Consider the following 23,010-nt stretch of genomic DNA (forward strand, 5'->3'; position numbering starts at 1 on the left):
TGGTCGCTGCATGGGTGAGGGCGCGCGGCTCACGTGAGCCGCAGTGGATCAGTGGCGCGTTGAGAGGCACACCACCGACGTGTGTGGGACGTGCAGCCAGCGTGGCGTGTGGCGTCCTGCGGCCATGAGTATTCAGCGACCACCATACTGCGATAGGGGATCAAAATCGTTGTTGAGCGGCCATTTTGATCGTCGGTCTGCTCCCACTATCACCCTGGCAAAGCTGGGGCACCGTTAGATAACGCCTGCGTCTCATCCACGCCTCTCATCCTGCCTACACTTCCGCCCGTCCCGTCACAATAGCGGCATACCGCTCAAGCCTAATGCAAAGACATGAATGTAATAGCATCAGGCATTAGCGGAATCAAAACGAAATAGAAAAGTCACGTGGTTCGCCGGGATCCAAACCGCACTCTATGCTGACAAATTCCGTGACATCACCGACATTCGTCGGAGACGATCCGCCGCGTTATCGCCAACTCGACGTCGGCATGTCAGCCGCAACAAGCCGCCAAAGCACGCAATGGGGGCGATGGGGGGGATGCGGGGCTCTGTAAGACTGACGCTCATGCTGCCAATGCTGAGTGAGCCTGAGTCAACCCACCGTCATGCAGACGTACATCACGAGTGGAGGTGCTAGTGGAGGTGTACCGAACTCGACAGGTATATAGACCAAGGCAGCTAACGACCAAAGTTCGCCATCAACAACTTTGAGCCTCCCACCACTGTCTCACCAACCACCGAAGCTCTATCACACCATCGCCACTTGGCTCACTAGTAATCAAACTGAACCGCCTCCTCCCCCGCCTCCTTCGCCCCACAACCACCCGCACAATGACCGTCACCGCCGCCCCCCAGCCCTCGACGCACGCCGCGTTCCGGTATCTCGACCCGACGACCATCAAGCCTGGCGTCAAGCCGTGGGCCAAGGTCGACACTGGCGAGGCAACCTCGTACGAGCGTATCTGGATCGACAGGCCAGTGTACAATGCGCGCGAGGACGCCGACGAGTTCCGCGACGTCGACAAGACGGGCTTTGCGTTCCACACCTCCCCCTCGGCCGTTGACCAGTCCGCCGTGCTTGCCGACAAGGACGATACGGTGCTGGCAAAGTACTACCCCGAGATTGAGCGCGCACTGCGCGCAAACCTGAAGACGGGCAGCCGCGTCACGCGCATCATCCCCTTCGACCACACGATCCGCATTCACGACCCTGCTGCCGCGCGCCAGCCCGTGCAGAGCGTGCATGTCGACCAGACGCCCGCGGCCGCCGAGGCCCGCGTGAGGCGGCACGCGCCCCCCGAGGATGTGGACGAGCTCCTCAAGCACCGGTTCCAGCTGATCAATGTCTGGCGCCCGCTCGAGCACGCCGCGTCTGATTTCCCACTGGGTGTCATCGACTGGCGCTCCGCCAACGTCCGCGACCTCGAGCCTGTCGACCTGCTGTACCCCAAGCGCAAGGAGGGCCAGGACAACGACGACAGGGGCAAGGAGGTGCTCCCGGACGAGGCGTCGCTCAAGTCGACTGACGGCTACGAGGTCCGCGGCGAGACGTACTCTGTCAAGCCGGTCGACGGCCACAAGTTCTACTACGTCAAGGACATGACGCCCGACGAGGTCATGTTCATCAAGTGCTTTGACAGCCTGAGTGAGGAGCGTCCCGGCGGCGAGAAGGGCCTCGCGGGCTTCACGCCACACACGGCCTTCATCGACCCCAACACGCCCAAGGACGCCAAACCGCGCCAGAGCATCGAGGTCAGGACTCTCGTGTTCTACGAGAACGACGACTGAGCGGGAAGCTTGCTTGCCATATGTAACTAGATAAATGCGTGCAATGTATCCTTAACTCAAAGGTGTGGGGTGGAAGTTACTACTGACTAGGCTGTACTAACCCCACTAACCCCTATGACTCAGTCCTCGGCCTCGGGTATACGAGTATGTCGGAGCAGTGTACGCTGGAAAGTGGGTCTTGGGCTGGGCATGGGTGTGGGCTACTGGAGGACGAGCAGGGGACGGGATACGCGCTGGCACCTCCTTGGGGGGGTAAGTGTGGCCTGGTGCGTGTGCCAGCGACTGTGCCCCCGCCTGCGCCTGTGCTTGTGATCGGATGGTTGCGACCGAGCTGCCACCGCTGCTGTGTACCCGCTGGTGCCCGTGTCCGATGGAGCGGCGTGTGCCGCTCGCCGAGCGCTGATGTGGCACCTGGCTGGTCGGCTTGACGTGTGGCAGCGACGGCGGCTGCGCAGCAACCTCTGGGCGCGTGGGGCTCGAGTTTCGGCGGGTCCCCCGGCTTGGAGAGGGGGAGCGGTCGCGCAGGCGGGAGATTGTCGGCGCGGGAGACGGGGGGACGGCGAGCAAAGACGACGAGGACGGCGTGCGCCGATACCCGCCCGGCGCGAGGGAGGACGGCGGCGTGCGCTTCATGAGCGGCGCGACCTCCACCAGCGGCGGCATCGAGTCCGGGACCAGGTCGACGAGGAGCCGCTCGTCGATCCGCCGGAGATACGGGCTCCCGCTCAGCTCGCGCGTGTACCGGTTCATCCCCTCCATCAGGTTGAAGTGGAAGCGGATACGGATGAGCGGGATGAGGAAGCGCCGCCCGAGCTGCTCGGTGAGGCTCGTGACTGCTTCCTGGAACTCGGAGTGGTTGTCCGTCCACCCCCAGTCGTGGACCATGGAGTAGAGGGCGGAGAGGACGAATCTGGAGTGGGTGAGTGGCGAAGGAAAGGGAAACGTACCCGTCCACCTCGGAGCCGGGGTAGCGCTTGATCAGCACCACGACTGGCGAGCGTCAGCTTGATGGTGGGGGAGCAGCTGGCGCCACTCACACTCGTCGATGTCGTACGTCGACCGCGTGAGGATCGCCTTGAGCTGGTGCTTCCAGTCGTCAATGTCGCCCGGGAGCGGCGGGCGCTCAGCTTTCTCGAGCGACTGGGCGGCGGTCGGCACGCCGCGGGACAGCGTCGGCCAGCGCGCGGGGTACGCCGGCATCATGCGGTCTAGGCAACCTGGCCCGCCTAATGTGTCCCACAGTGACTTCATGAAGAGGTGCGGCGAGGGTCGGAGGCCGAAGTGCCGTCTGATCTTGATGAAGGATTCGATGAACTGCGGGTGCTGGGTGTGAGCTGGCTCGGCTTGGCGGCGCGTACCTTCTCCTCCAGGTGACTTAGTGCCGTCTCGACACTCTCGACGGGCGCTTCTTCCCCCTGCGGCGCCCACAGTGTTGCAGCGACGAATGCGAGGACTACCTGCGTGGGGTACCTACACAGCTCAGCATGGTGTTGTTGTTCACGACGACGCACGTCGAGTGCACCCGCCCGTTGAACAGATCGAGGCACCTGCTCGCCTGCTCCGTGTCCCAGATGACCTGGGGCACCTTGCCGCCGTCATCAGGCTCAAAGTCATCCAAAGCAAAGGGGACGGTGAACCGCTCGCTCGCCTGCGGCCACCAGGTGTTCCAATCTTCGCTCAGCCGCTCGAGCCACCCGAGTTTGACGATCCAGTGCGAGTTGAGCGGATGGTCTGCGGGGTACGTTGGCTGCGGGGGAACGTCGCCGTCGAGCGCGGCGTCGAGGGGTGGTTCCATTAGTTAATAGGTCGGGGAGATGGTTGTTTGTTTGCAGTGCAGAATGAAGAGAAGACGCAACGAGCGGCGGCGAAAGCGAGTCATAACCTCAGGTGTGCCTGCTCGAGCCGAGCCGAGCGGTGCTCCCTCGCCCTTGCACGGACGCCTTGCGAACCATGCCACCGTCGGGTGGCGACTTGTGGGGATTCGGCATTGCGATCGAGACTACTTGGCGCTGACATCAGAGTGGCTCGGACCAGCACTGGTGAGTGCTCAGCGAGCTGGTGAGTGCGGTCGTGAATGTGGCGGTGAGTGCGGTTCCAAGTGTGGCGACAACGAGTGTGGCGATCAGACCACACGGCGGTGGGGTGCATGGAACGTGTTCAACTGTCAGTCGCCCCATGCTGTTGTTCAGCTGTCAGTCGCCCCATGCTGTCAGTCACTCCATGCTACCGCATACACGCGTCTAGTACCACTCAGCAACACACCATGCACGTGCATTGTACCCTGGAACCATATAAACTTCTTCCTACTTCTGTCCTATCCCTATCCCCCCCTCGTGGCGCCACACTACCACATCCACCTCTCTTAGTACAGGTACACAAACTCGTCGTTCTTGAAGTCGGTCATGTCGAGAAGGGCGTTCTGGCCGAGACGGGGGCCGTCGCCCTCGTGCTGCTCGTCCTCCTGGCCGAAGGCAACGTACTTGCTCTCCATCGACGTGTCCTTGATGTACTTTGGCTTGCCGGCCGCCACACGCTGGTTCTGGCGCACCTTGTTGTAGAAGAACAGGGCGGCGACCTGGAGGCCGATGCACACGAGCATGGCGCAGAAGATGCCAAGCACGGCCTTGAGGCCCGAGACGTAGTACGGCTTGCCCGAGGAGAAGAGGAGCGGGCCGATGATGTTTCCGGCGGCAGAGCCGGCGTTGTAGAGGCTGATCACGCTCGTCTTCTTCGTCTGTCCGGCCGTGTTTGCCATCATCCACGAGACAATGAGCGGGTTGCCGCCGAACAGAGCAGACAGAAGGTAGTAGCCGACCAGCGAGATCGACTGTTTGTGGGCGCCAGTGCTCTGCCAGTAGAGGAGGCCACAGCCGATGAGGACCGGCGCCATGAAGCCCGCGAGCACCGCGCCTTTGATCCGGAACGCCTGGGCCATCCACGACGAGAGAAGGATCACAGCGAACTGCAAGAAGCCAAAGGGCATGTTCAAAAGAGTCGTCTTGTACTTGTCGAAGCCGAAGCCGGCGATGAGGGTTGGACCGAAGACGTTGGTGACGGAGGCGCCGATGTTGAGGAGGAGAGCCATGGCGAGCCACAGCCACGACTTGACGTCGTAGAAGAGCTCCCAGACGTGGCTCCACTTGAATTCGTTGGATCCCGTGCCGGTCTGGTTGGCGCGGAGGCGCTCGATGGCCTGGGCCTTCTCAGTCTCGGTGAGGAAGCGGGCGGAGGGGATGTCCGAGTCGATCATCCACCAGATCCACGGGGCGGTCAGCACCGTGATCGCGCCGACGATGATGAACAGGAGCTGCCATGCGTGGATGTTGTCGTTCTTGACGTGTCCGAGGGCCCACGAGACGAACGCGGCGAAAATTGTGGCGAGACCGTTGGTCGAGTACCAAGCCGCCACACGGATCGGCTGCTCGGATCGGCGGTACCACTGGGCGGTGAGGACGCCGAACAGCGGCAGACAGCCTGCCTCGAACAGGCCGAGCAGGAAACGCGTAGCGACGAGCCCACCAAAGTTGTGCGCGGCGGCCATGCACGCCTGCGAGGCGCCCCAGGCGAAACAGAGGAAGGTGAGGAGGTAGCGAGCGGGCACCTTGACGATGATGTAGGAGCTGAACGGCTGCCACCCGAGCTGCGCGATGGCGTTCATCATGGCCATCTGCGAGTACTGCTTGCTTGAGAGGCCAGTGTCGGCGGACAGGCCCCACACGTTGCCGAGGCCGAGGACCGACTTGTCGAGGATCTGCAGGAAGTAGACCCAGCAGAGGACGCTGAGGATGATCTTGTCGGTCTTGCGGAGGATGCGGCGGTCCTGGGGTCGGCGTTAGCGGTGTGCAAGTACGCACAGATCTAGCCACTCACATCCTCCTCAGTCAGCTCGATACGCTCGTCGCCGACGAGGTCGGCGCCGAGACCGGCACCCTTCGCGGTGCTGACGGTGCGCTTGAGCCCGGCGTCGGTGGACGACGCGCGCTCGAGCGCGCTGAGCTCCTGCTTCTCAATAGCAGCAGACATGGCTGGGTCGTGAATGCGGTGTGATGCGATGATGTGTTGATGTGTTGTGGGTGTCGCGTGAGTTGTTGTGTGATTGAGTGAGCGCGACCGCCGCCTTGATTGATGACGGGAGAGACAAATTTCCCCGCCGCTTATGTACCGCGCTGATGACGAGTGGAGCCTTGGCGGCTGCTATCAATCGGTCTGGAGGCCAGCCGAGGCAGCCCTGGCGGGGCGGGTGGGGGCGCGCGGGGGAGGGTGAGGAGGGGAGGGTAAGTGTCGGTCCGGCTGGCCGATAGCTTCGCGCGTGTAAGCGGCGACCTTGCATGCTTGCTTGCGCATGTGCCTGCCTGCTCGCCGCAATCTACCGCACTTCCCCCGCCTCCTGGGCGAATGCATGGTCCGGAGCGCTGACAGGGAGTAAGCACAACCGAGCCGACGACCGACCGTCAAGTTGGAAAACTTGGCCCCGCGCCAAGACTTCCAGGGCCGCCACTTGCCACTCACATGTCCAGCCTGGACGGTGGATCTCAGGGCGCGCGGTGTGGGCAGGCAGCCGAGCCCAGCGCAGCGCGTCGCGACTGCTGCCTGCACTGGCTGAGCCGGTGGCAGTTCGCGGCTATTGACGGGCGTTAGGGTCGGCCCGTCGTTCCAGCGTATTGCCAGAGGATGGAAGTGGCACGGTTCAGTGCCAAGCAGGGCGGGGGAACTTCGCCTGACGCGATCAGTTGTGCCCTCAGTCCTCTGCTTCCACAACGACCACGACGGAGACATGCCGCCAGTTGCCTTGCCTGCCGTACTCGCCTCAGCTGATCAATTCCACGGATGCCGCGCTTCGGTACAGCGCGGTTCGCGAAGCAGCGGCACCAGCCGGTCCGATAAGCCTTGCGCCGTGCAACGAGTGTCGGCGACTCTACCTGCCTCCCTTGCTCCTCGCTGGGCCGACTGACCGACCGACCGCCATACGGCCGATATCGCGGTTCTTGCGCCGGTGCCAAGCTCCGTCAAGCGAGCACGGTTCAGTTGGAGCTCCTTGGAGCCCATCGGCTGTGGATTAGATACGTTACGCCGAAGCGACGGTCGATGGGCAAGCAAGCGACACGTAGTCGAGCGGGCCGGCGGCGCGACGTCGGCGCGGTCGTCGAGCCTTGTGGGTCTCGGCGTCTGACAGTGCGGGGCTGGCGCTTAGCCCCGCCCCGCTCGGCCCGGCGTCTTGGCCATGGCATGGCATCATGTCTGGCTGGCCTCAGTTGGCTGTGGCTGGGATGAGCAGTCTCGGCGACGTCCACGACAGAGACTGGCTCACATGCGGGTCTCGGCGTCTACCCGTTCTCTGGGCTCGGCGCTTAGCCCCGCGCCGCCCGGTCCGGGGTCTTGGACATGGTATGGCCAGTAGTCTCGGCGACGTCCACCAGAGACTGACTGGCTGGGTGGGTGGAGCGGTCCGGCCCGACGCTCGTATAGCGACACAGGCGAACGGCGGCGTCTCCGTCGCATCGCACTCAGCTGCGATATCGGCCCGGGCAGCAAGCATCGTGGCCCCATCCACACACACACGCATTGCGTCTTTGCGCCGGCGATGGCTGCGGGATCGACACGGCACGGTGCCCCACCCATTTACTCACTGGGGCAGTAAGTCCGCCACGGTCACCCAACCAACACCACCTTGACCCGACAAACATCCGTCCAGAGGCACAGATACAGGAAGTAGCCACGCATGCGGCCTAATCACGGTCCGTGGCCAGGCCAGGCGGCTACTGACGGCTCAAGGGCCCCATGCCGCCCCGGGGGGCCGGTACGGTGGCGCCAAGCCTTCGTCCCCCTGGCTGGTGTGGAGTGGCTGCGCCCTGGTAAGCAGTGGAGAACACAAGCGACCTGCTTGCCTGCCTGCCTTCCTTGCTCTGCCGTCTGCCGCCTGCCTGAACCGTGCTCTGCCCGAACCGTGTCCGCGTGCGTGCGTGCGCTCGCTCGCGTGCACTCGGTCGCTCGCCTATCAGTTATGCCAGTGTGCCGTCGCCAGCCGTGGCCCACCGCCATGGCCATGGCATGCCGAATGCTCACTCCACTCTCTCTGGCAAATCCGAAATCCACGCCCACCATCTCCACACAACCCCACAGAATGGCTTATCGTTCCGGCCGGACTGCCTGTCGCTCACTCGGCATGTCGCGGCTCGGCTTGCAGCGACAGACAACAGTTCAGTGTCGTCAGTGATGACGCGATACTATACAACGATGCATGCAAGCGAACCGATGGGTAGGGCTGTGGCAATGTACACGTGATGGTGTGATGGTGGGGCAGCCGCACCCCGCGGCTAACTGGGCACAGGCGTGCCAACAACTGCGGCGGCCGCCGCCGCGACGACGGGGGACACTTGCCGCGCGAGATCTTCGACAGATACGACCTTCTCCACGGCTGCGGGGACAGGCGCGGGGGTAGGAACCTTGGCTGGTGTTGGTTCTGGTGGTGCGGGGGCGTTGGCAACGATCGCCTCGAGTGCACGGCGGGCAGCCCCCACGCTCTCCAGATGGATCGGCAGGCTGCCGTCCAGGCCGTAACGCCTCCGACCAAGACATGTCAAGCGGTGGAACTCTGGCGCAAGGAGCGCGTGCGGGTCGCTGCTGACGTTGGGCAGCCCACGGTCGAACACGACATGATAGACCGCCGAGGCTGTTGACGTGCCTGTCGGCGTCGCGACACCAACAACAAACGACGAGAGCGGGAAGAGAGTCGTCGTTATCGCGCCGTCCCCCGTCAAGCTGGACACAACGTCCACTGGCGGCCGGTACGACAGAGGCACGGATGACCCGGCGAGGGTCTCGTCCACGATCGTTGCTGATGGGTCGCCAAATGTCGCCGGCGGAATGTTGGCGACAGCTGGTCGCGAGCGCACGGGGCCACCGTTTGGGGCTGGTGGGTCCACCATGACGATCGACAAGGGCGTCTGGCGCCCCGTTGCAAGCGCACGCCAAGCGTCAAGTTCGTCCTTGGGCATGATCCCATAGCTGCAGATGACCAACCGCCACTCGGTCGCAGCCCTGGCGGCAAACTGTGCAAACACGTCCCAGGCCGCAGCGACACGCTCACGCGCCGAGCCCTTGCCCTCGAGGCGGAGCGCGCGCAGTGTACACGCGTCGCCGTTCGTGTCGACGACGGCAATGAGGAGGATGTCGAGAGAAGGGATGAAGGTGTATGCGCCGTGGACGAGACGCCAGCGGTTGAGCACGTCGAAACTACGCTGTGGCCAAGCCATGCTGAGCTGGGGCTTGGGCGCCGGGTCGGGCGAAAGCGTGAATGCGTGGTATGGCATCCATGCCGTCGGCGCGTCCAGCGCCTTGCCGTGCGGTGTCACGCGGCGGATCTCGCGCGGGACAAGATCGTACACTTCGAACGCCATGCCCGGAAGGTTGGCCACGCTGATGGACCACGCGGGGACAACGTACATCCACGACGTGTTGGACGCCGATCCCAGAAGCGGCGCGAGGGCCGACACCGACAGGCTTTGGTTGTATGAGATGACGTAGATGACGGTCGGTGATGTTGCGCGTGCGCGGATTTTGACTGCAGGGTTAGCACTTTCTAGACCAGAAAACCCACCAGTAGCGTCAGCAATGGCAGACGGCGCAATGGAGACGATTCCGTCTGTCGCCAGTTCGTCCTCGCCGGCGGTATGCGTTCCGAGGTTGTACGCCTCATACGTTTCTGAAATATCCCTGAGGAAGTCCTTGGCTACGGCCGTGGCGTCATCTCCAACTTCGCACACGACAAAGGCCTTGATAGCCTTGGGTCCGCCGCTGGGTGACAGGCCCAGCTCGCGCCAGTATCTCAGCGCCGCGGCGCCGATACGCATGATGCTTGAGCCGTAACCAACATTCACGAAGGCGTTCGGGAGGGTGTAGCTAGGGAACTTGGACTCGGCGTCTGGGGCCTTTGCCTCGGCAAGCTCGGAGAGCTGGACGCCAGACTTGACGAGCGGGCCCGGAAGGCGGACTGGCGCGTGCGTCGCCGTGTCGGCATCGAACACGGAGCGGAAGAAGCGGTTGCGCACGACCGCATTGGCCAGCGCCTCAATGTTGAGCGTGCCGAGGAAGTCGCCGTCCAGCTGGGTGCGCGGTGACCGCGGCGAGGGGGGGTAAATTGAGGGGATGTCGAGACCAATGTCGACCCACACGGGGTTCCACGCTCGTGCCAGCGTCTCGGCGGCGCCAATGTCATCTTTCAAGCTGGTCCACTCGCTGCCGACACACACCGTGCCGTCAAACTCGACCTCGTCGTCGCCCACAGGCGCTGGCAACGCGTCGCTCGACTGGCGGGGTGCTGGTGTGCCGTCGTCGCCCATGGTGTCAGAAGTCGGGGTCGGCGGTGCGCCTGTCGTGAACGCCGAGTCGTCCTCCGTGTCCGACTCGTCAGTGTCCAGGTCCCACCCAGACGAGTAGTTGTACTTTTGTGGCTTTTGCGACGCGCGCAACCGCTCCACGAGCTCGATGCGGAGGTTGTCCACCGGCGACGAAGGCGATGGGAGCCCGTACGCGAACCGCGCGCGTCGGCGCTTACCCAGCGTCAATGGCGCAAACTCTGGAGGTACCATGTCGACGGATACCCGTGCCCTCTTGGCTGGTCGGGGGTCTGCCTCTCGCTCGGGTTCTGCCACCACATCGACCTCGATAATCTCGGGTTCGTCGTTCTTGGGCGGTTCGCTCTCCTGGACTTCTTCCGCAAAGGTCACCGACAGCTCGGTTGGAGGCTCAGGCTTGCTCTCTGGCTCCTTCACCTCCGGCACCTCGGGCGCCGCGGCCTCGGCCTTTGGTGTCGTCGCATTGTCGACTTCTTCGGCCTTGGCCTCAGCCACAGGTTCCAGCGCCACCGTCTCCACAGCGGGAGAGTCGAAGAAGTTGAAGTCGTCCTCGGTGATGTCGACCTCGCCCGTCTCGCTCACGCCTCTGCTAGGACCGCGGGTGGACGGCTCCCTCGGCAGCGGCACAGTCAGGCCGGCATCACCACCCGTGTCCGAGCCAAAGAGGTCGTCGTCTTCCGCCTCCTCGGCAGCAGGCGCGGGGCGCGGGGTCGAAAACACGGACGCCGAGAACAGCTCCTTGGCGTCCTCGTCCATCGCGTCGTCGCCCGCGTTCGTCGCGTCGTCGGGCACTTGCGACTCCTGCTCCCCGTCCACCATGTCCACATCGGCCATGGACGGCGGCACGGGCGAGTCAGAGTGGGATGAGAACAGGTCGTCACCCTCGCTCGCGCCCTCCTCTTCTCTCTTGCTGCTCGTGTCGTCGGCGACCTCGTCACCCGGCAGCTCGTTCTCGTCATCCTCTGGGCTGTCGTCGGAAGGCGGCTCGATGTAGTTTGTGAGCACGTCGAATGCACCGACAGCAAAGCCAAGCAGGTCGGCCGGCGTGCCGAGCCCCGGGCCAGGCTGAGGCGGCCGCGTCGGCGTGACCCTCCGCTCTGGCGCAAGAGGGCGCGTAAGGTGCGTCGGCCAGACAGTGAGCACACCTTGCACGCCGCGCCATCTCGTTGCCACCGGCAGAGGAGTCATGCGCTCCAGCATCGCAGGCGTGGGCCGCTGCTCCAGCGGGACAAAGTACACTGCCCAGTCGGGCTGCGGCCGGTGTCCCGCGGCCTGGGCCGCGATGCGCGCCTCTGTGCGCCCCGAACGCCAACCACAGCCGAGTGCGCTATCGAACGCGGCGGCCAGGCGCGCGTCCTGCGCGGTCGTGGCATGGTGCGGGGCGAGCAAGAGCGCAGGCAGCGCGAGCGGCGAGAGGACGTACGGCTCGATGCCCGCCTCGCGGCCAGGTTTGAACGCTGCGCCGATCGGGCGCGGCGCACAGTGGACCAGCGGCTGCGGGCGCGCAGTGAGCAGCAGCGCGCCCGGCACAGGCGTGAGTGAGACGTCGAACGGCGGGGTCGAGGCGACGCTCGCCTCGGGTGCGAGGAGGGCGAGCCGCGCGCCGAGCCGCCACGCGAGCTTCTCCCCGACGGCGGCTTTGAACACGCTCCACGCGGGCTCGGGCGGCGTGAACGACGGCGAGCAGGAGCGGCGGGCGCCGGCGTCGTCCGCTGCAGGCGAGAGGCAGGCGAGCGAGTGTCCGTGCTCGGGGCAAGTGACGGTCGATGCGATGGTGATGGGGGCGGGGGGGTCGGATTCTGGCGCCGTCAGTAAGCAGTAAGCATCCCGGGAGGCCACACGCACCGGTCAGGCCGTCGAGCGCGAGCTCGTCCTCGCCGCCAAAGACCCAGAGCTCGCGCCCGCGCTCTCCGCTCGCGGGCCGGACGACGGCACACGCCGAGTCGAGCAGCCCGCGCGCTGCGGACGCCGCGTCGGGGGCCACGCCGTCCATGCCCTCCGAGTTGAGGGTGCGCCAGGCGCGTTCGAACGGGTCGTGCCGGAGCGAGTCGACGAGCGCGCGGGGCGACGAGGCGGGTGCGGGGGGAGCGGCGGTGGCGCCGGCGGTAGCGGTCGGCGCAGGTGCTGATGCTGGTGCTGGTGCGGGTACGGCGGGTTGTGATGGAGGTTGCGGGGTCGGCGCACGCTGCGCGCCGCCGGGGAGTGCGAGGCCATTCGTGCTGGGCGTAGGGGCGGGTGCGGGTGCCGGGGTGCCCTCTTTCGCTGGGAGCTCGGTAGCGGCAGCAGCAACAGCAGCAGCAGCAGGAGGCTCAACCTCGCTCTCGTTGCTGCTCGGAGGCAGCGCCGGCGGTAGGGCAAAGACGCGGACTTTGACGACGGCCGGCGCGAGGACCCGCCAGAAGCCCGGAACTGGCGTGGACGGGCGCGGCGCGAGGCCCGTGAGCAGGTCTGTCATTAGGCTACGGGGGAGAGTGGGGTCATGTCGGTTGTGGTGCAGTGGATGGATGTTGTGATGGGCGTTGTTGACGAGACAAGATGACCAGAGTTGTTCGGGTTGCCTGTCGGTGGATGGGTCGGGTGTCACTCCGCCTGCGGGGCCGCGCGACCACCCTCTCACCCAATGACAGGGCGGCCGGCGTCAAACTCCCACAGTTTCGCTGGGCAGTGGTTAAGTACTCTGCGTCGCCGTGCCATGCATACATCCTCGCCCGTCTCGCCCTCGCCCACCCCCTCGTCATGTTGCAGATAGTTGTGCATATCAATACTAAGGTATCGGTGCGCAAAGGTCCATTGGATTGAACGTGGTTCGTGAGGGTAATCTCGTCGTGTGGGTCGTCGTCCGTGTCGGGCGGCCCACAAACACATGCTATAGTCTAAGTCACACAGACACACCCCGTCGTCGTCGTCTCTACCTCCTCCTCCCCTTCTCTGCTCCTCGTACACTGCTCATGGCTTGACAAGCTGCTCCTTGCGGAAGAAGCTGAAGTAGCCGAAAGGAATAATCAGCTGGCACACGAGACAGAGCCAGAACTCCCAGTGCGCGACAGGGTTGTTCTCGCCCGTAGAAGGCGACCAGAACGCGGCGTTGGGGAACACGTTGCCTGGGCCATTCTTGTCAGGTGCCGTGGCGCGTGCAATCATGAGCACGGCCGAGCCGACAAACTGCGCCGCGGCCAGCGTTGCGCACACGTGAAGACGTGAAAGTGTCTGGAGCAGGATCATGCCAAAGCCAACGCCCTGGATCGCGTCGAGCACACCAAGCCAGAGCCAAACACAGGTGCCACTGGGGTCTGTCAGCGCTTGCACTCTATCTGATTGTGTAGCCCACTCACATGTAAGGTCCAGCGACACCTCCCCAAGGAACGTAGATGCCGAAGCCAGAGATACCCCAGAACATCTGGGCCCAGCGTGGCGCGCCTAAGCCCACTGCGAACACGGGCAGGAGCCACGAGTGCACCTTTGCGTACTTGATGAGTACTCCCATGAGCAGGCCCCAAATGCCGATGAAGAAGATCACGAGCATGATGACCACCGACCACTTCGGGACCTGGGCCTCGCGCCACAGGAACTGCCAGTTGCGGCCGTACTGCGGCGACAGCCAGTAGTTGCGCAGGATCTCCGAGATCATGAACCAGATGACCAGCTTTCGGCGTACAAGGGTGCGGAGGAAGTTGGGCATGTAGGGCGGAATCTGGTGGTAGTAGTCGGGCAGACCCCAGAACATGAGGTAGGCGAACGCGACGCAGACGGCGGCAAGCGGCCAGGTGACGCAGATGATGGCGCGAGGAGTGTTGTACGTCGCCGCGTTCTGGCCCACAAGCGTGTAACCCCAGTACCACAGAGCCGACACCCAGATCTGCTGGAGACCCTGGACAATGCACGCGCGCATAATCCAAATCTCGGCAGCCGCACCAGCTTCTTCACCAAAGTTGAGGCCGAAGAACAGGAAGCCGGCAGACGAGGCGATGGCGTAGAACCACGTTGCAACCTTGGTGAGCCATTGGCGAGGTGCCACGAAGGGACCGTAGAGTGCGGGGAGGCCGATCATGAAGAAGGCGATGGCGAAGAGCAGCCAGGGGATGGCAAGAACGTAGACCGAGGGACGCATGCGGAACAGCGTGTACCAGAACACCGTCGCGACACAGAAGATGGCACAAATGATGTAGAGGTCGGTAGCTGTCTGCGTGTTCGCGCCGCCGAGAAGCGAAAGCTGGAACGAGGTAGCACTGAGAAGTTGGCCGATAGAGATGACAATGGCGTAGAGCGGCCAGCCGTAGATCGAGCGCTCCATGAGCACCTGCGTCCTAGTCATGGGCTTCTCAAGCTCGCCGTGCTCGTCGTACATCATCGAAGAGCTGTAGTAGTCCTCGGGGTGGCTGTGACCGGACAGCGAGTACTGACCCTGCGGTGCTGTACAAGGTTAGCGCGACGAAAGACTAGCGGCACGTACATTCTGGGCGGAAGCCGTCGATGGTGCTCTGGTGCGAGGAACCGCCACCGTGAATCGAGTCACGCGAGCGAACGCTCATGGCCATGAGCTTCTCCTTCTTCATTTCGTTGAAGAACTGCTTCTCGCTCTTCATCAGGAACTTCTCGATACACAGGTCGCCCTTTGAGTTGGCAGCCGAGAGGCCCTGCAGCTTCTGGACAAAGGTCTGCGAGACCTCGCCGTCAGCGTCGGTGAAGGATTCCATAGCCTTGTTGAGGGGCGAGGCATTCTTTTCATCGACAATGCTCGAGATCGAGTCGAAGGAGGAGACGCGCGAGGTGAAGCTGAACGGACGGCTAGGGACAAAGGTGGATGAGGCCGTGCTCATGGTGCTCATTCGACGCTCCATGAACGGGTCGGGCTGCTTTCGTCCGTCGGTCGTCTTGGCAAACTGTCGGTTGGCTGCGGCAAGGAAGCTGTCGTAGGCATGGCCAGTTGGAGTCTCGGACATCGTAGATGGCGCAATCATGCTCATGCTCTGGTCACCATGGTCGGAGGAAACCACACTTGAGGCCTCGTCGTCGCCAGCAAAGCCAAACTTGGGTTTGCCGCGCGGCCTGCCTTCCAAAGCTGCGAGTGGGTCCTGGTACATGGCAGCGGCGTTGGGGTCCTCGTCGTAGAACGATTCGCCCGAGCCACGGTTCTGTTTTCTGTCCTCGAAACGACGGTGGTAGTCGCTGCCAGTGAATGTTGCCTCTCCGCCACCGGGGCTAGCAGCTCCGGGCGGCAGGTTGACACCACTAGAGACGCGTCTTGAGTCAGGGCGAGGTGATCCGGGGGCCGAGGCGCCAGAGCCAGAGTCGGGAGTACCAGGTCGGTTCCAGGTACCAAGCGACGTCGAGCTGTCGTTTTGTCCGGACGCGTAAAGGGTATGGCTGGCAGACTGTTCGTAGCCCCAAGCATGCTCGCCGGCAACCGATCGCGACATAGTGATACTGCGACGCTGGAAGTCCTCGAGACGCTGGCGCCACTCGACGACGGGGAAACGCTGAACGGCAGAGCGAGCACGAAGAATGGCACGCTCCTGGGGAGTCGACTTGAGGGCAAGCTTGATCGTCTTGGTCAACTGCGAGAGCATGTGCGTCGCCGTGCTACTCTCCACAGGGAACCACCAACCGGGCATAAGACCGAGGCCACCGAGACGAGAGCCGACACCAAGGGCGCCCTTACGACCGAACTCGACGGCGACGAGACCGAAGGGCTCGTCACGCGAAGGGATGAGGGCAAAGTCGGCTCCGGAGAAGAGGTAGGGCGGCAGAGTGGTGAACTCGGGCTTGGAGAAGACGCGGTCGGGGTACATTTCCATGAGGCGGGCCAGCTTTTCAGCGGCGAAACGTCCGTAAAGGTCGATGACGGGGCCGACACAGATGAGCTGAATGTTCGACTTCTTGTCAAGGAGGCCAGGCATGACGTCGGCGATAAGGTCAACACCCTTCTGCTTGGACCAACGACCGACGAAGACGAAGAGGTCGGCGCGGGGGTCCTGCTTGATACCGGCCCACTCCTGGGCCTGACGCTTGTGCTCCGGCCTCTTGGACTCGGCGACCTGGTCGACCTGAATCTTGTCCACGGCAACGGGCTGCTCGTCAAGGGCGGCAATGTCGGTAGGGTCGGGATTGGGAAGCGAGTCAATGTTCCTCAGCGTCCACAGGGCGGGGTAACGAGCCCATGAACGCTTGCCGTACTTGTCGGACACACCAGCGACGCCAACCGACTTCTGGTGGTGCGAGATGAAAGAGGCGGCCGCGTGGAGGAGGTTGAAAGTGTTGCCAAACTGCACATATTTGGAGCAGACCTCCTTGGAAATGTTGAAGGCGGCACAGACTTCCTTCATCTCGTCCTTGGTGCGGAGAGGCCAGAGACCCTGGAACTCGGCATTGTGGAGCGAGAGACAGACGGGGACGATCCTGGGCAAAAGGTAGAGAGGGGCCAGGGCACCGTGGTAGTCGTTGATGTGGTAGATGTCAATGTCCTCGAAGCGGCGGATCGTCTCGGCAATAGCCTGGTTCCAGGTCGAGTAGAAAATGGCGGAGCTCAGGTCGTCCATGCGCTGGGGGTAGGGGTCCGACTTGGTTTGAGCACGGAACACTGGCGAGTCGAGAATAACGTATGTGATGTTGTCGACCTGGTGAGTCTCAACCTCGATGAGGTAGGGCTCGCCGAAGATGGTGACCTCGATGGGTTCAGCAAAGTCGCCCTGGGGGTAGTCGATGTCCTGGACCTTGGGAACAACCCAGATGAGGTCAACGTCGGTCATGGCCTTGCCCATGAGCGTCGACATGACACCAAGACCACCAATCTTGACCTTGACGGCCCAGTCGAGAATCTCGTACTCGAGGGTGGCGATAAGAACCCTGCGACGCTTGGTAGGGTCCTCGGGCCAACCGATAATGCGTTCCGGCTTCTTGACCTTTTCGTGCAAGATGACCGAGTGGTGCTTTTCAGAGACGGGTCCCTCCTTCTTGTCGTGGTGCGCTGCGGCGGCGCCGACGATTGGGAAGTAGTTGCTCGACTCCTTGGCCGGCTTGGTTCCCCACTTGTTGATCTTGATCGAGTAGAACGAGTAGCGGAAGATGGCTGCGGCCGCAAAGGCGGTGATGATGGGGATGGTAAGGAGGAGTGCAAAGGCGATGATTGACACGAGCTCGTGGCCGAGAGGAAGAACGCTCCAGCGGCCGCTTGCGTCGTCAATAAAGACCTGCCAGGCAAGATAAGGGCGCGGCGGGTAGGTCATGTTGAGGTAGTTTGGCGTAAGGGAGTTGGGAGGGTAACGGTCGAGAACACCATCATTATCCGCGTCGCCATAGTAGTAATCGTCAAACTTCCAGATGTTGATGTGGAACAGGTTCGGCCAGGTACTGGCAATAGGCATCGACCAGATGCCATCGCCGACACTCTTGAAGTGCGCGTTAACGCCAATGTCGTAACCCCACTGGTTGAAGGGACCGCTGAGAAGGACCTGAGGCCAGCGGCGGTTGTAGCCCTTGTAGTCCGGCGAATCGGCGTGAACGACCTGGGCCGCAGTGCCTGCAACCTTGGACCAGTACTGGACCATGACGTGCTCACCCTTCCACCAGTTGTTCTTCTCCTTGAACATGGTGGCGTTGAGCGTAGTGGACGCCTCGTAGGGCTGGTATGGGCTCCACGACTGTCCAAAGTTGGCAGAGTAGCGGAACATGTCGGCACCCCACGCATTGTGGTTGAGCGTGAAAGTGTCCCCGTCCTTGTGGAAGATCGAGTTGTTGTAGTCATTCTCGGGGAAGACAAACTGGTTGGAAGGCAGACCGGCGCGGAACATGAGGTGGTCCTTGAAGCCAGTGGAGGTGGCAGGGTTGCGCTGCGAGTTGACGGGGGCAATCTCAATCTTGTAAATGCCCTCGGCGGCGTTGGTGATGTTGGCGACCCAATGCCACTTCGAAGGACCGACACCATTGAGCTCGGTAGGAGGCTGGTCAGGAAGGGTGAGGCAGCTTGGAGTGCCACTGATGCTTGGCGTCCCGTGGCTCGTGTCTCCGGTGAAGAGGAGGCTAACACCTCTGGTGACACTGTCACAATCCATCTCCTCATCCCACTCGAGGGTAATCTGGATGGTGTCGCCGTTGAGAACGACACGCTGGTCGTGGCCGGGCGAGAAGCCAGACAATGTGGGCCGAGGTGGAACCCACTGGTCGAGGGGAACAAGAACCTTGAAGTCGTAAGGCTGCAGGTTGATGGAACCAATGCAGCCACGGTAAGGAGCCTGACCGTTGTTGTAGAACGACTCTTGCGTGTTCTGGAGCGTGTAATTCTCGTAGGGGGACAAGAGGTTGCGGACTATCGACGAGCCGTTGCCGTTGACGGCGTATGGCGACCGAATCGGGTCCTGGCCACCGCAGTCGATGTTGTAGCTCATCGAGACGTTCTCGTTGGTGTACAGCATCCAGACCGCTTGGGAGATTTGACCATCGGTGTTGAAGCCATTGCTGCCTTGCTGCTTCTGCGAGGGAACACGAACGGACGACCACAGACCAAACTCGCTGACCGTACCGAAGGGCAGAATGCGCCAATGAGTGTGGTTGCTCAGCTGAGTAAGCATGAAGCCATCCTGAACCGCGGGGTAGTTCTCGCGGATGTGGTTGAAGTTGCGGAAAGCGCGGCGAGTGGTAGCCGTGGGGTCGAAGTGGTCGAGAGCGACTCCAGGGTCGTAGCAGCCGGTGAGAGCCGCGTCGTAGCCGAGCTGGTGGAACTGGTCACCTCCCATCTTGTAGCAGCCGTGACGCTTCCAAGCGGGGTTGGCAACCATGGCCTGACGAGCGTACACGTAGTTGGAACTACTCGAGTCGATAATGTACAGGCCCTGCTCCTCGCCGTACCACACCAGGGGGATGCCTGGAAGTAGCAGGTGGGTGATGAACGAACCCGCAAGCTGCTTCTGGGTGCCGTTCTCCAAAACCGGCCAACGGAAGATATCCTGGTTCGCGACACCGTACATGTGACGGGGGTCGAAGTCGCCAGTCTGCTGGTTGAGGAAGTCGTTGCTGGTCAACATCATGTTCCAGCCGTTGACAAAGTTCTGGTCAATGTCATTGGAGACGGAAAGCTGGCCGTCCACACCGAGGTAGTGGCAGATCTGACGGTAGACCGAGTAGTGGAAGCACGAGCCGTCGAGAGGGGCCAAGCCCTCGTCGCGGAGGAACTTTGTGTTGTCTGCCTGGGTCAAGTTCAAGGCCTCCTCGTACGTGGTGCGCATTCCTGGGGTACGACCGCGACCGTAGTAGATGGCACCGAACGTGTCACCACCAGTGACTTCGCCGGGAATGAAGAAGTTTGTCTTGTTGAACGAAGCGGCGCAGGCCCTAGTGTGGTTGGCCCAGTCGGCGAGGGCATCGACAGTAACCTGGGTGGCCTTGTCGATACGAATGCCGTCAATGTCAAGCGCCTCAATCGAGAGACAGCTAAAGACCTTGAGTCGGTCTAACACTTCGGTACGCCACTCGCGAAGACGGTCCTGGACCGAGGCGAACTTGGCCAGCTGACGCTGCCAGTCGGGGAAGACACCGAAAGCCTCAATGTCACCGTAGTGGTCGAAACTAGACTCGTAGCAGCCCTGGATTCCGGGGTCGACAATCGAGCCATCGTCGGTGAAGAAGGTCGGGTAGACGCAGCTCTCGTTGTAGACGTTGGTAAAGTTCCAGTCGGGGTAGTGGTCGATTCCCCACGGTCCGTAGGCCGGGTCCTTCCAGACAACCTCGTACTCGTTCGTGTTGAACGGCGTCGAGGAGTTGAGATGTCTGGAAGAGCAGTCAGTTTCACGGCCTTGCCATCACTGCAGGGCACTCACCCCTTGAAACCAATCAAGTCACCCATGGTTCCAACAGTAAAGTCGACGAGGATGTACATGCCACGGGCATGTGCGCCGTCGATAAACTGCTGCCAAGCAGTGAGATTGCCAAAGTGAGGGTCCAACAATGTAAAGTCGAGCGCCGAGTATCCGTCCGACTGCCAGGGCATGTTGAGGAACACGGTGCCGGCCATGTAGATCATCTTGTAGCCCATGCTCTGAATGTAGTCGAGGCCACGCTCGTCGAGGAGACCCATGGCATCGCCACCGGTGCGAATCTGAGTCTCTCGCCAGTCGTACTCGTACGTGAGGTTGAAGAAGTCATTGTTGGTCGGGTCACCATCAATCCACTTGTCGATAAGGAGAGTATATGCTGGGAGGGACTATATGGCCGCGGGTCAGCGATAAGCTTCACGGCGCCACCGCAATCTGCACGTACCCTCCAGTTTTGTGGCGATGGGAAGTAGCGATCCCTCCTGGGGGTAGTGTAGTCGATTGAATCATTTGCAGCTGTATGAGTACAATGACAAAGCAGAGCGAGCAAGAACACATGCGCGTCAGCAAAAGGCTAGGCTGCCGGCACGATCACCCCCGTCCCACAAGACTGACCTTGATTCTTGTTGAGGTTCCATGGGTCTAGAGTCTCATTGTAGACGTGCGCGGCTACACTTGCTGCGCAGACGGCTAGTGCCAGGAGGTGTGATGGTCGCAGCCAACGCAACGAGGGCGTGCTTGACCCTCTCCGCATAGCTGCGCGGAGGGCAGAGGGTCTAGAGGGGAAGAGAGGGGATGGCGAGAGAGGGGGCTGATGGCGTGCAGTGCGCGTGTCAAAGAGTCGTTGCAGGCGTAAGAGGTGGTGTGTTCACGACTGTGTCGGCGGCGTCAGGTCGGTCGGTTGGTCGTTGCAGCGCTTTTGATAGACACGTCGTTGTCGTGAGATGGTGAGAGAGTGATGGTGAGCCAGTCGCCAAAGGGAAGGGAAGGTAGTGACGAGATTTGGTGTCCTGGGGGAGTTTGACGCGCGCGTTTGGCGTTACCTCTGGTAGGAGGTATAGTAGCTTTGTCGCGTCGGTGCCGAGTGAGAGAGGGAAGGCGAGCAAGGGTTGGTGGGTATCGGTCAGTCGGTCGGCAGCGACGGCGGCGAGCGGCAATGAAGTCGAGCCTTAAGTTGCAGTGCTAGTGTCCGAACTGGGAGGAAGGGAAAGGGAAGGAGGAGGGAGAGAGAGGGAGACGGGCGGGGCGGTTGAGAAATGTCAGGCTGGGAAATGATGGCGCGGAGCTGTGCGTCGTCGTGTTGCAATGTCGAGAGAGATTGTTGGTGGTTGCACGGCGACGGCAGCGGCGGCGGCGGAGACGGCGGCGACTTGGTGCTGGCTGACTGCCAACGCGAACTTCTGTAAAGCGCGGACGAGTGAAATGAAGGCCAAGGAGGGGAATTGAATCAGTGCAGGCAGCAGGCAGGATTGTCGAGCCCAGAGTCTCCAGTCAGGGCCAGGGGCACACTGGCGACAGCCAGCAACAGAAGCAACAAGCAGCCCAGGCGCGCGTCGCCCAGAAGCCAAGTGTTAGCCTTATTTTTCAGCACAGGCAGGCGGGCGAGAGAAGGGGGCGCACGGAGGGGGGGTGACGGGCCAGAGGGCGTGCGCGCCAAGGGAGACCAAGGGAAGAGCAGAGTGGGCCAAGAGGTTCAGGGTTACCATGACAACCCTGATCCGGGGCGCACGAGCAAAGATACGCCCCCCCCGTGCCCCCCTCCGCGCGTGCTATCATGTCCACTCATCATCCATCTCATCCAGCGACGCCTCGTCGCGTCAGGGCGGGCAACCAAACACTTCACTGCGCACAACGCGTGCGTGCGCGCCGCTGCCGCCGCCGCACCCGACGCCCGACGCCTCCTTGAGCTGGGCACATTCACGTTCATCAACGGCGCGCGCGTCGGTGCATGAGCAATGTGCATGAGGTCTCTTTATTCAAGGGTTTGGCACTGTGGTCTCAGGGAAGACTGGCCATGTCATTCTGCATCAGCAGCACCCAAAATTCTCCTACACCGCCTGGTTGTAGTGGTCCGTAGCAGCAGGCGACTGACTGCCCATTGATTGAAACTAGTATTGACTGCAACTAGTCCAAGTCGTGTCCAAAAACAAACATTTGCGACGCGACTGACTGCGACATGGACCGCGTCGTATTGACGCCCGCCCGCCCGCCTGCCCGGGGCGACACGCATCTGGGAACGCTGGAACTGTTAACACGCGCCCGGCGGCGCAGGAGGCTTGCGGCTCGCAGAAGCAGAAGCAATCAGTACACTTTGGCTGATCTCATTTCACTGCGCCCCCTCTTCCCCCGTTGCCCCCGTTTTCGCAAACGCCTCCTCCTCGGGCCTCGGGGGCAAGGCAAACCATGTTCACCTTTCCCTCGACGCCTCGTCTCGTCAGTGGCCCCCAGTGGCCCCCCTCTGCGCCCGCCTGCTACCAAGATGATCCATGTCCGACGTATCCGACATGACATGGACAGGAAGCAGTCCGGAAGCACCTGAAGGGAGTGAGGGGAGGTGGCGGCGAGCGGAGGGATGGGTAGACAGGCGACGTATGGCTCTTGCAGCAGGGCAGCTGCTAGGAGCAAGGGTCGGGGGTATGTGGATAGTGGGCGAGGTATCTGGCCATCCTCCAGCGGGCGAGCGAGCGAGCGAGCATTCCATGACAGGAATCGATAAAGCCACCACGTCCACCACAAACCTGCAAGCCGGAGCCACCGCCGCCCCTCCAGCTTTGGGGTCGTCTCGTGTCAGACAGACGTAAACACAGCAATGCCCATCCACCCAATGACAGCTGCAGTGAAACGCCCAGCACAGCTCGCCCTCGCCGTCGCTACCGCCGGTTCAAGCCGCCGCACGGACGTTGGACTGTGCAGCAGCAAGCAGCAAACAGTGGTTCAAGGTGACGACGCCACTCACTGGCGACTTGACGATATCAACAAGCACCAGGGAATGTTGGCGCTGTCTCCATAAAAACAAGGTCCGCGCATCACGGCATTGCAAGGGGAAACCGTCGGAAGTTGCA

At 62.3% G+C, this 23,010-nt stretch overlaps 5 protein-coding genes across 5 annotated transcripts; 1 reads left to right on the forward strand and 4 right to left on the reverse strand.

The window, feature by feature from the left end:
• Positions 1-834: 834 nt before the first annotated feature.
• Positions 835-1,791, forward strand: aclN_1 (Aspirochlorine biosynthesis protein N; the record flags this gene model as incomplete). Its single annotated transcript, XM_062771604.1, has 1 exon — positions 835-1,791. The coding sequence occupies one exon, from the start codon at positions 835-837 to the stop codon at positions 1,789-1,791; it is 957 nt and encodes a 318-aa protein (XP_062627588.1).
• Positions 1,792-1,896: 105 nt separating this feature from the next.
• On the reverse strand, positions 1,897-3,586 carry LOC62_03G005079 (uncharacterized protein; the record flags this gene model as incomplete). Its single annotated transcript, XM_062771605.1, is given in 5 exon segments — positions 1,897-2,701; positions 2,739-2,781; positions 2,829-3,105; positions 3,150-3,248; positions 3,266-3,586. 5 exon segments carry the CDS (start codon positions 3,584-3,586, stop codon positions 1,897-1,899), a joined length of 1,545 nt encoding a protein of 514 aa, XP_062627589.1.
• A 567-nt stretch (positions 3,587-4,153) lies between these two features.
• On the reverse strand, positions 4,154-5,814 carry SPCC757.13_2 (putative transporter; the record flags this gene model as incomplete). Its single annotated transcript, XM_062771606.1, has 2 exons — positions 4,154-5,611; positions 5,662-5,814. 2 exons carry the CDS (start codon positions 5,812-5,814, stop codon positions 4,154-4,156), a joined length of 1,611 nt encoding a protein of 536 aa, XP_062627590.1.
• A 2,206-nt stretch (positions 5,815-8,020) lies between these two features.
• Positions 8,021-12,600, reverse strand: LOC62_03G005081 (uncharacterized protein; the record flags this gene model as incomplete). The annotated part of the gene is made up of 3 exons (XM_062771607.1): positions 8,021-9,352; positions 9,389-11,944; positions 11,991-12,600. The coding sequence occupies 3 exons, from the start codon at positions 12,598-12,600 to the stop codon at positions 8,106-8,108; spliced, it is 4,413 nt and encodes a 1,470-aa protein (XP_062627591.1). The 3' UTR covers positions 8,021-8,105.
• A 320-nt stretch (positions 12,601-12,920) lies between these two features.
• mok13 (Cell wall alpha-1,3-glucan synthase mok13) lies at positions 12,921-21,315 on the reverse strand. The gene is made up of 6 exons (XM_062771608.1): positions 20,564-21,315; positions 20,394-20,464; positions 19,955-20,337; positions 14,596-19,904; positions 13,478-14,555; positions 12,921-13,428 (listed from the first exon to the last, which is right to left on the reverse strand). The coding sequence occupies exons 1-6, from the start codon at positions 20,700-20,702 to the stop codon at positions 13,092-13,094; spliced, it is 7,317 nt and encodes a 2,438-aa protein (XP_062627592.1). The 5' UTR covers positions 20,703-21,315; the 3' UTR covers positions 12,921-13,091.
• Between the last annotated feature and the right edge of the window lie 1,695 nt (positions 21,316-23,010).

Source organism: Vanrija pseudolonga, chromosome 3 (genome assembly GCF_020906515.1).
Source record: "Vanrija pseudolonga chromosome 3, complete sequence".
NCBI classification, from domain to species: domain Eukaryota; kingdom Fungi; phylum Basidiomycota; class Tremellomycetes; order Trichosporonales; family Trichosporonaceae; genus Vanrija; species Vanrija pseudolonga.